Below are 12,797 nucleotides of genomic sequence, written 5' to 3'. Positions count from 1 at the left end.
AGTTTATATTTTTTTGTAAGTCTTGACACAAACATTCTTTTGTGATGTTTTCCTTTTTGGATACAACACCCGTTTATTCATGTGGTTCTGTAGAAAGCTTTGTTTGTTTCTAATTTTGTCTTTGAGTAAAGTTTTTTTAATTATAAGCGGTAAAACTTTTTTTTGAATAGTAAAAAATTATATTTTAATTCATAGAGGCAAAAGCAGATAAAGACTTTCCTGACGAAATGGATACACCACAAAATTCGCTTGCTAAAGTTCGATTTCAAAAGTATCGTGGCCTTGAATCTTTTAGAACAACACCTTGGGATGTAAAAGAAAACTTGCCTAAAGATTATGCAAGAATTTTCCAATTTGAAAATTTTGAAAGGACAAGGAAGAGAATATTGAAAAATGCTGAGGATAAAGATGGAGTTTCGGTAATGTATATCTTTATTTATTTTTAAAATTTTTCTTTCTTATTTACAGAAGTGAAAATGTTTAAAAATTTTGAATTTTCCTACTTTTTTTTAGCTAAGTTCATTGAACGTCTAATTTTTTTGAGAAAATCTTTGGATTTCTTTGCTCCCACCTAAAAACTTTTGAAAAATCTTTTTATCCTTGAAACGAAGCTAGAAAAAATTTAGTTGATAGAAAAAAAAATTTTCCTGTGTTTAAATTTTAAAATTTTCGTACTTTTTTTAGCTAAGTTCATCGAACGTCAAAATTTTTTTAGAAAATCTTCGGATTTCTTTGCCACCCTCCTGAAAACTATTGGAAAATCTTTTTATCCTTGAAACGAAACTAGAAAATTTTTGGTTGATGGAGAAAAAAATTTCTTGTGTTTACATTTTTTAATTTTCGTACTTTTTTTAGCTAAGTTCATTAAGCGTGAAAATTTTTCCAGAAAATCTTTGGATTTCTTTGCTCCCTCCTGAAAACTTTTGGAAAATCTTTTTATCCTTGAAACGAAACTTGAAAAGGTTTCGTTGATGGAGAAAAAAATTTCCTGTGTTTAAAAATTTTGAATTTTCCTACTTTTTGTAGCTAAGTTCATCAAACGTCGAATTTTTTTTAGAAAATCTTCGGATTTTTTTGCACCCTCCTGAAGCCTTTTGAAAAATAAATACAAAATTTACTTTTTCAGTATTTATCATCTTTGCTTTTGTATTTATAAAATCTGAACAAAACTTGAAGACGAAAATTAAATTCCTATTTCATTACTTTTGCTTCTGTGTAATTAATTTATTATAATTACTTTTCTGTCTTAAACTTTATTTGAAAAATTATTTGCCCGTTTTTTCTGAACCTCTTTAAGCGCTTGCTAATAATTATATTAGGTATAATTATATTAGGTATAATTATATTTATATTAATTAAAAATAGTTTATTAAACTAATAAACATAATCTTTTTTAATAAATAGAAAAGATTGTTGATTGCAGTATTAAATAGTATTGTTTTTATAAAGACTTTTAATGGGGAGTGATGAATTCGCTACAGTGAGAGAAAGGGGCCTTTCACCAAAATGCGACCTTGTACCTGAGTTTGGTGTGAACGTATGACAGCGTGGCGCATTGTCGCTGAAATCTCTTATTAATTAATCCTTCATTAATTTCTTTTTATTTTAAAATATAAATTTGTTATATATGATAGCTATTTTTAAAAAGAAAACTCGACAATAATGTTTGTAATTAAAGAAGTAGATTTCAGGATTATTAATTAGAGCAATAAGATACATTTGAAGTTTATGTTGCTCAGTGTTACGAAAATACAATACAATAGAATGATTAGTAATTTTTTTTCAAATAATTTAATAAGCAATTTCATTATATGTAATTGTATGAAGGTCTAAAAACTGGATAGAAATAAAATACAGGACCAAATATATGTTCTTGAAAGAAAATATTTGCCAAAATGCTGAGAAATAAAAAAAACGCACGTATTTATATCATGGTGTTGGCATGGAAAGGGCAGATGAACGAGGAACCAATCAGAATGCAGAGTAGCAAAAGGTGGGAGAACCGCGACAGCTACTCGGTAATAAAACTAGCGGTTCCGCGATACTTGTTTCATAAACGTTTTGTGGATCGAGAAGAACATTATTTGTACGTAGAATTTTGATTTTCCATAATGACGTCAAAAGCAGTCCAAGCTGGTGTAAAGAAGTCTTCCAATGTGAGAAAGAAGAATCCTGAAAATTCTGTTAAAAATATAATCGACAATGATGGCAAGAAAGAGAAGAGGAGCTATGGAAAAGGAAGCTATGGCAACTACATTTACAAGGTTCTGAAGCAAGTTCACAATGTTGTCGGGATGTCAAGCAAGGCCATGAACATCATGAATTGTTATATGAACCACATTTTTGAGAGCATTGTAAGTGAAGCTTCTTTGTTTGCGAAATATTCAAAGGAGAGAACAGCACCTACAGCTGTATAATTAAATCTTGGAAGCTTTGTATTTCATCAAAGCTGTGTCTGCATTTAAGATGGCGAACTTTAAAATTTTGCCAGGAAGCAAAAGTCTTGAACGCAACCTTTTTAGTTACTTTCGTTTAAAACTACAGCCTGTATCACATACATTGTCTGACTCTACAACTTTCAACGAATCAGGAACAATGTTAAAAAATCAACTTTACCAATTTGAATGAGAACCCCTTGCGCCTCCGGGGCGCCCTAGGTCGTACATCTCGTAAACACCCTCAGTCAAGTTTCACAGTTTTAATTTTAGAGAATCATTTCCGCCAGTTTTCAAATTTATCATTAGAAATAACACTTATTTGTAATTAAATGGTATTTTCTTCAAATACTGAAATTATTGGTTCAAATACCATTAAATTGACTCTAACAAATATTATTTGATGCAAGTAAATATTTAATTGATAAGAGTCAATTAATCGGCTTAGGACTTAATTATTGTATTTAAGTAAATATTTATTTGATAATAGACAAGTAATTGGTTTTTTCAGCCAAATCAACTGTTTGGTTAGAAATCTTGAAAATTGTTTTAACATTACATTTGGTATTAAAATAACTGTTTTTCTTCTGTGCGAGTTAAATGAAAAAAACAAAACTTGTTCGCGAACGCAAAGCATGAGTTAGAGAAGGATATATGTATGTTTGTGTCCTTTTCTATCTTTTGCGTCTTGTTCGCGAAGCAGCTGTACTTAAGCCTGTAACCTCAAAACTAAAAACTTCTCGACATTGCTTTTACAGCAAGAAAGATATAATTAAAATTCATTAATTATTTGTTGTAAAAACAATTTAAAGAATATTTCAGTTTTGAAGTTATGTATGGTGAAATTATCCTTCTTACAAGATATAAACAATTAAAAAATAAAATTTATATAACCACGCTCATGGGACTTGTATTATTTTAGCACTGTCTGTCGAAGCAGAACCGCGGATGTGATAGAAATATTTCCGCGGTTCTGCCCGGAACAACAAAACTGTCAATTTAACTTTATTAATAATTTAATTTAATTCAATTTTAAAATTCTGTTAAGAAAGATGGGTTATGTCAATGCGCGAGCAGATATAATCTATCGTTCTTAGCAGAAGCACAATTCTGATGAGGTTATAAAATGTAAATAAAATAAAAAAGCTTACCGATTGTTATTGCGAAAGATTGTGAAGAAATTGGCGAAAATAATTGTCATCGATTATCCCAAAAAACAGAAATAAATTTGTACTTAGAAGAGCAGATCAGATGACACGTAACTGTAACAGTAAGGTTGCCATGGTAAAGTAGATAGTCATTTATCACTGTTCGGTAAAGCAGCGAATTCTTCCCGGCAGAACCACGCTCATGGGACTTGTATTATTTTAGTACTGTCTGTCGAAGCAGAACCGCGGATGTGATAGAAATATTTCCTCGGTTCTGCTTCGACAGACAGTACTAAAATAATACAAGTCCCATGAGCGTGGTTCTGCCAGGAAGGACGGGGATTATATTATCACATATGGTGTTAATATAATCCCCGTCCTTCCTGGCAGAACCACGCTCATGGGACTTGTATTATTTTAGTACTGTCTGTCGAAGCAGAACCGCGGATGTGATAGAAATATTTCCTCGGTTCTGCCCGGAACAACAAAACTGTCAATTTAACTTTATTAATAATTTAATTTAATTCAATTCAAAATTCTGTTAAGAAAGATGGGTTATGTCAATGCGCGAGCAGATATAATCTATCGTTCTTAGCAGAAGCACAATTCTGATGAGGTTATAAAATGTAAATAAAATAAAAAAGCTTACCGATTGTTATTGCGAAAGATTGTGAAGAAATTGGCGAAAATAATTGTCATCGATTATCCCAAAAAACAGAAATAAATTTGTACTTAGAAGAGCAGATCAGATGACACGTAACTGTAACAGTAAGGTTGCCATGGTAAAGTAGATAGTCATTTATCACTGTTCGGTAAAGCAGCGAATTCTTCCCGGCAGAACCACGCTCATGGGACTTGTATTATTTTAGTACTGTCTGTCGAAGCAGAACCGCGGATGTGATAGAAATATTTCCTCGGTTCTGCTTCGACAGACAGTACTAAAATAATACAAGTCCCATGAGCGTGGTTCTGCCCGGAAGGACGGGGATTATATTAACACATATGGTGTTAATATAATCCCTATCCTTCCTGGTAGAACCACGCTAATGGGACTTTAATTACTTTAATTACATAAATTTTATTATTATATATATATAATTAAAATTACATTAATAAATTTAATGAATGAGTTATTGCTTGCGGCGACGAAAACAGCGCCGGTAAAATTCACGGCATCCGTTTTGAGGACAAACGTCGAACCGATGTGTTATATCCCTAGGTGGAATAGTAGAAATCTGAATTGTTGGAATAATTTTAGGTTCAAAGGGTATGCCCAAGTTTGCCAAATGGCTGCAGTATGAAACAAATCGTTTTTCAAAAACTTTCATTAATTCGGGCGTGAGGTTCTTTATATCGAAGAAAATAGCGCCGTTGAAAATTTTGTGAAGATAATATCTTAAGTTTCTCAACTGGTCGTCAAAATTGAAAAAGTATCGCGCAATTAAGGCTTCCACCACTAAGTTGCTTTCACGGACGTCAATGCTGCAGAACACAGAAAACATTGTCTTCAGTTTATAAGTCCTGTACTGTCTGTCTGTCTGTCCGCGCAGAACCGAGGAAATATTTCTATCACATCCGCGGTTCTGCTTCGACAGACAGTACTAAAATAATACAAGTCCCATTAGCGTGGTTCTGCCCGGAAGGACGGGGATTATATTAACATTATATGTGATAATATAAACCCCGTCCTTCCGGGCAGAACCACGCTAATGGGACTTGTATTATTTTGTCTCTGTCTGTTCGCGCAGAACTACGGTTCTACTTTGACAGACGGATGAAATAAATGTTACCTCTGGATTATGCAAGAGATTGTTATTTGCATGTTTATGTGCGGCCAAACTGCTAAGAACCCCTCGATTCCACCAACATCCGCGAGAAAGTTGAAGAGTGATTCGTCCAGCAAATCTGATACCACTCCAGTGATTTTTAAAATTTTCAATCGCAGCATTTTGCATAATTTTATACTCAAAACTGGAATTTTATTTAAAGATTTAAAATAATCTTTTAATAAAAAAAGGGCATCCACATTGTCATTGTTTTGGAAAAACGACATGTCGAGCGGAATAAACGATTGCTTCGGACTTTCTGAAAAATAAGATTAAAAAAAAATTATTTCTAAAATTGTCCATTGTGGCAGAATTGTGGTTCTGCCCTAGTAAACATTTACGTCTGTCCGCTGTGGCAGAACCGCGGTTCTACCACAGTAAACAGACGTAAATGTCCACTGGGGCAGAACCCAGCCAAAAAAAATTATATATCTACCGGCAAAGACACTATAAATTCTTTTTGAAAACAAATCTGACATGGGAATAACTTTCATGTCTCTTTTAAAAATCAACTCTTTCTTGGAATACTTAATGATTTTTTGGAACATTTTCCACGCATCCTGGGGCAAGCTATACAAATTTTTGTTCTCACTGTCTTGATTAAAAATTTTTAGCAGCTCTTTTAGGCTTAATTTTATTTCAACTGACAAATACGATTCATTGACTTTGTTTGCCATTTTCGAGCGTAGATCAATAACACCTGCATCATCTAGTTCAATCCAGCGAACAGATGGTTTAGATTTAAAATCACGACCATAAAACAGTTCACATGGAATAGGATCTAGAGGCACTCTAAGGAAAAATAAGAAATATAAATTTTAGTACTGTCTGTCGAAGCAGAACCGCGGATGTGATAGAAATATTTCCGCGGTTCTGCGCGGACAGACAGTACTAAAATAATACAAGTCCCATGAGCGTGGTTCTGCCCGGAAGGACGGAGTTTATATTATCACATGGTGTTAATATAATTCCCGTCCTTCCGGGCAGAACCACGCTAATAAATAATAATAATAATAATAAAAAAATAATAATTACTTGATGTCAGTGTTGGATTCCTGTTTCATCGAAATTTTAAATAACGATGGAGTATCGGATTCCTCATGTTTGATCGAATTATTTAATAACAATGGTTTCAATTCTTTGAACGATGTGTTGTTGCCCTCGGACACCTCATAACTGCTATCCAAACTTTCATCAGTAGAATTCGTTTTGCCCGGAAGGACGGAGTTTATATTATCACATATGGTGTTAATATAATCCCCGTCCTTCCGGGCAGAACCACGCTAATAAATAATAATAATAATAATAATAAAATAATAATTACTTGATGTCAGTGTTGGATTCCTGTTTCATCGAAATTTTAAATAACGATGGAGTATCGGATTCCTCATGTTTGATCGAATTATTTAATAACAATGATTTCAATTCTTCGAACAATGTGTTGTTGCCCTCGGACACCTCATAACTGCTATCCAAACTTTCATCAGTAGAATTCGTACCTGGAGAAGACCAGTTCCCGAGATCCGTGTAAATCCACTTTTCATTCGACCACTTTTTGCGTCGTTGTAATGAAAAACCCGATAGTTTCGGGGATGGTACGTCCACTACTGGTTTTTTTGGCGTCATGCTGTCAAGTATAATGTCCAACAATTGGATTTGGTAACTACTCATTCGCAAAAGTGGAACGGCGAACGGTTCTAACTGTAGCTTTTGATGCACTGCAGATTTTGGAAAAATGGCATATTGACCAAAAATTCTTTTTGCCAAATTTAAGCAACTTAACAAGTAGCCTTTTCCATCCGGACGAAGATACTGAAAAATAAATAGTTTTAACATCTGTCTGTCGAAGCAGAAAGGACGGGGTTTATATTATCACATATGGTGTTAATATAATCCCCGTCCTTCTGGGCAGAACCACGCTAACGGGACTTGTGTGTAATTTTAGCACTGTCTGTCGAAGCAGAACCGCGGAAATATTTCTATCACATCCGCGGTTCTGCTTCGACAGACAGTGCTAAAATTACACACAAGTCCCATGAGCGTGGTTCTGCCCGGAAGGACGGAGTTTATATTATCACATATGGTGTTAATATAATCCCCGTCCTTCCGGGCAGAACCACGCTCATGGGACTTGTATTATTTTAGTACTGTCTGTCGAAGCAGAACCGCGGATGTGATAGAAATATTTCCGCGGTTCTGCGCGGACAGACAGTACTAAAATAATACAAGTCCCATGAGCGTGGTTCTGCCCGGAAGGACGGAGTTTATATTATCACATGGTGTTAATATAATCCCCGTCCTTCCGGGCAGAACCACGCTCATGGGACTTGTATTATTGTAGTACTGTCTGTCCGCGCAGAACCAAAGGTTCTGCTTCGACAGACAAATGGAAAATATTACTTACAAAGGCCAAAATTAATTTTGCTCGTTTGAGCGGAAAAAAGAAATCTCTGACATCGTTGTTCGGAAAAACATTTCTTGTTCTTCTCTGGTTGAACGTTAAAAGCAACTCGACATAAAGTTGTATGTATTTTAAATTCTTTGAATTTTTTAAATTTACGAAAAAATCAATTAGTTGCTTAATTAGTCTCGAGTTAAAGATGATATTCCACACTTTCATAAATTTGGCGACCGACAAATTTCGAAAACAACATTCGAGGAATAAACTAGGAAATCTTAAAAACATGTAGCCTATTTTCTCGTGCGGGGTATTATCGACGGATTCTAAAATTTTGATGAGTTCAACTAAATAATTAAATTTACAAGATTGTGCTCTGTTGCGCAGATCTATTTTGTGCAAAGCTGCAATGTCTTCATCGCTTTCCTTCCATCGAAATCTGCCCTCCGCTCTTTCAAAGCATTCCCTTAGGGCAGCAATCCTTACATCGTCCCTCTCCTGCGCCGCCACCACCACCTCTTTCTGATCCTCACCCACCATATTAAACGAGTTGTCGTCACGAGGGTCATCCAACCAAGGACAATCAAGACACTTTTTCCACCGTGAAACGTGAAGGTTGGCCACGATTTCCGATCGTACTAACTGTTCATATGGAAGCGCAGCTTTCAAGACAGGCGGTGCCATGATTGGTGTGCACAATTATCTAACAAACAATGATTGAACTTGTAACATTTTGTCTCTCTGTCCGTCCGCGCAGAACCGCGGAAATATTTCTATCACATCCGCGGTTCTGCTTCGACAGACAGTGCTAAAATTACACACAAGTCCCATTAGCGTGGTTCTGCCTCGAAGGACAGACAATAAAAACAATCAAGACAACTTGGCATAGTGTGCAAAACACGCACACGTGTGTGTAGAGTCATTATTTATATCCCGTACGTCCTGGCAGAACCCCATGAGTGGGACTTGTGTTTTTTTTAGGTCTGTCCGTCCGCGCAGAACCGCGAATGTGATTATAAAACAACAAAGTCCCACTCATGGGGTTCTGCCAGGACGTACAGGATATAAATAATGACTCTACACACACGTGTGCGTGTTTTGCACACTATGCCAAGTTGTTTTGATTGTTTTTATTGTCTGTCCTTCGAGGCAGAACCACGTGTATAAAATAAAATTAAACAATATGACATAACAATTAAACAAATTGATGGATTTATTAATAATTTAATTCAATTCAAAATTCCTCAATAAACAAAATTGTGCTTTTGCTAAAAAGGATAGGTTATTTCAATGCGCGAGCAGATATTATGTATTCTTTTTGGGAAAACACGATTCTAATGACATTTATGTTAAATAAATAAAAACAATTCACCGGTGAATAAAAAAATTAAAGAGCACAACAGAGATATTTCTATAAAAATCAGTTACTTACGATTATCCTCCGTGAAAATCTTTAGCTACTAGAATAGAATGAACTTATCACTTATTTTACATTGTTACCACCCGCTATGAGGGTGGGAGCTGTTTTCCACCAGACATAAGTTGGCAACAAATCAACAATAATTTAAACTGAGAAAAAAACTTAAGCCTAACGCAGAATAAAAACGTAACGTAAACGTAACGTGAACGTAAGCATGCGATAGAAAAGGACAAACCAACTTCTGTCCTTTTCTATCTCATGCTTGCGTTCGCTTCCCGTTTTATTCTGCTCAGGCCTTTAGAAAAAACAATACTTTACCTAATTCCATATTAAATGTTGTAACCGCTGCAGCGCAGGAACAGCACGAGATGAAAGTAATAAGAATTGAAATTAAAGTTAAATTACTGAGTTAAATAAAGTGAAAATTAATGTTTTGTACATTAAAATAAAAAAAGACATCAGCACGATGGAGAGAACGACTCCATCGTGCTGAGTCATAGGAAGAAAAGAACGCTGGACCCGATACCCAAGCAGAGATACGGTTACAGCGTTCGAAAATCAATTTTACCCCCCACCAAAAAAAACCCGCCATAATGCATCTTATGGCCGCATATGTTGTCATGGCAACGTGTGAGTTAATCAGTAAATTTCTATACCACGGTCGGTAATATGGCAACGTGTGAATGTGACAAGGATAACCTGTTCTATATACCGTCAGTCGGTAAATTTCTATACCACGGTCGGTAATATGACAACGTGTGAGTGGGACAAGGATAACCTGTTCTATATACTGTCAATCGATAAATTTATATACATTTCGGTCGGTAATATACATTTCTGCCAGGACGTACAGGATATAAATAATGACTCTACACACACGTGTGCGTGTTTTGCACACTATGCCAAGTTGTTTTGATTGTTTTTATTGTCTGTCCTTCGAGGCAGAACCACGTGTATAAAATAAAATTAAACAATATGATATAACAATTAAACAAATTGATGGACAACATTCTCATGGGCCGTCAAAGACTCCTGGGACATTGTAGAATCATTTGCAAAAAGAATTTTGCAAATCCATTGAGATGGAAAAAAGTTTGATCCCCATTTTATCGCAAACGATGAAATGGCCAACAAAATATATATATCCACAAATATATATATTTTTATAAATTTACTGGATATAACAAATTACACTTTAAACTTAAATCACAAACAATTACAGACAAAATATTATTAAATGCACTGCGTATCACAACTTGCACCTGAAACAAATTCCAATGTTTACACGAAATGACATATAATTAAATTCACTGCGTATCACAAAAAATTTTGTTAACATAAGAAACTTTCACTTTATAGACGAAATTCATACTAAAGATTCCCTTAAATGTAAAAGCCCCTACTTATTTTTCTCTTTTTTACAGCTTTTATCTGTCACTGAGAGAAGAAAAATTATGAGCCAATAAGGAAACATTATGCCTTTTGGTATTTTCACTTAAAAGTAAAAGTCCCCACTTACACCTCCCCTACCATTCTTTTTTTCACTCCTATCTGTCACTAAGAATAGAAAAAATCATGATGCCTTTTTGCGATTTTTTCCTACAAATTTCGGCATTTGTCGTGTTCCGCACCCTTTTACAGTTCTACCAAATAAGTGTTGGTATAAAGCACGTGGGCGATTCCGAGTTTGGCCTGAGGTATATTCTCGAAATTACGAATATTCTCGTTGTGAAAAAATTGTTGTACCCGCAGCAAAAACGGAATGAACTTGGGCCATTTGGAATTACGCTCCTCATCTTCATTGTTGTTAACATTTTTCTTCATGTCCTGATGAAATTTTGATCATGACGATGATTGTCGTTGTACCTCAATTTGTCTGATCATTGTCGCGCCCAAGTTTTTACTCTTTTTGTGATTTCGATGTTTCGATTTGAAAAAGATGAGTTCTCGATTAAAATTTTCCCTTGTTCGACGCTCTATTTTTTCTTGAATTTTCGCAGCTCTTATTTGCGCATTGATTATCCGAATTAGAGGTCGATTTTCTTGACCTGCAGCTCTTTTTCTGCACGAATTTGCACCTTGTGTTCTTTTCGCTTCTTTCTTTTTCTTCCATTTCGCGTTGCACGTCTCTTGTTCCTCTTTTCCATCTCAGTATCAGCAATATCATTGCATGGAGTAGGTTTATTATCCTTCTTGCATATGGATGGTTGAACATCATCATCTCCAGTTTACATCTACAGCAGCAGGATTAGAATAAGTAATTATGAATTTATATCTACATTGAAGTAAATTTTTACAATATGCCAACAATAATAGTAAATTTTTAACGCAAGATTGTTTTAATTTTAAACTGTACGTTACATTTTTAACAATTAATTTCATTCTTGTAAAATAATCTGTGTATTGATAAAAAAATCCAATCGGAATATCGAAGTATCATTGTGCGCAATTGTTGCTGAAAAACAACAAACTTTGCTTTAGGGAAATTGTGCTTTCAGATTGCCATGCACAAAGAATAAAACACAAAATATTCGTGTGTTACATCCCGAGCAGAAGGCAATTTTATAGGTTAGGTTATATAATTTTGGAGGAATGGTAGGCTGATTATGGTCAAGTTGGTAAAGCTTGACCTTTATTTTTAAGTAGGATCGTTTGTACTTGTCAAAACTACGGGTTTTGCGTTAACAACAAACAATAATATTTACTTTTAATAAATTTATTTATGATCAATTAATGATGTTACAAGTAGTTACATAAATGTTAATTACTTTTAGTTACAGAGTAATCATAGGTTAAAGGTTATAGCGCTTGTCGGTATAAATTTGGGTTTTAAGATGTTGTTTCAATTAAATAAAACGAAAGTTCGTAATGTTACACTTGTGTAACTTTAACAACTTTAAGGCTTTTGCAATTGTTTTAATAGTTAATACTTCTTCTAAGTGTTATTTTTCGTCACTTGCACCTATTATGGAGGGAAACTTGTTTCTAAGTGTGAGAAAAGCAACTTGCACGATAATTGAGTACAATTCGTTCTGAATTGCCAATTAAAGAAAGAATTAGTGAAAAACTACGATAAATAAAACTTAATATGCAAAATACGACAGTTAATACGTTAATATTATTGATTCTAAGTGTCAATTTGCCTTTCTTGCACCTTTTACAGAAAGAAACTTGCTTCTAAGTGAAGAACAAAGTTGACTTGCACGATAATTGCGATTTGATTAAAGAAAGAATACAATAAAATGTGTAAAAACTGAAGGGTCGCTCTACAATGACTACTATTCTATAAAACCGCATCGGAACATTTGATAATTTTTGTTGAAAAAGCTTTGGCTTATATACTAATGAATTATTAAAAAGGAGGAGAGTTTGTAGACAATTATGGGGGTAAAAGGTGTCAATTCCCAAGAATAATCTTTATTATAAGTCTATTTATAATTAAGATTCGAAGAAAGAATACGTCTCATCGGCAACTAGCCAACATTTTTACCTCATATATGGAAAATATGATGCTCGATTTACAAGCAATGATTCCTAGAACTCGGGTTACGGGAAAGAGGTCATAGCCGG

At 34.5% G+C, this 12,797-nt stretch overlaps 1 protein-coding gene across 1 annotated transcript in view; it reads left to right on the top strand.

The window, feature by feature from the left end:
• The window catches only part of LOC122498864 (pre-rRNA-processing protein TSR1 homolog), a 179,619-nt gene that overhangs the window by 122,678 nt on the left and 44,144 nt on the right, over positions 1-12,797 (top strand). Inside the window, exon 8 of the mRNA XM_043606842.1 lies at positions 196-419. Within this exon, the coding sequence (XP_043462777.1) occupies positions 196-419 (224 nt within the window). The remainder of the gene's footprint in view (positions 1-195; positions 420-12,797) is intronic.

The sequence above is a fragment of the Leptopilina heterotoma genome, unplaced genomic scaffold (assembly GCF_015476425.1).
Source record: "Leptopilina heterotoma isolate Lh14 unplaced genomic scaffold, ASM1547642v1 Lhet_160, whole genome shotgun sequence".
In the NCBI taxonomy this organism is placed as follows: Eukaryota; Metazoa; Arthropoda; class Insecta; order Hymenoptera; family Figitidae; genus Leptopilina; species Leptopilina heterotoma.
Note: the sequence above shows the minus strand (reverse complement) of the source record. Positions and strands in the feature narration are given on the sequence as shown.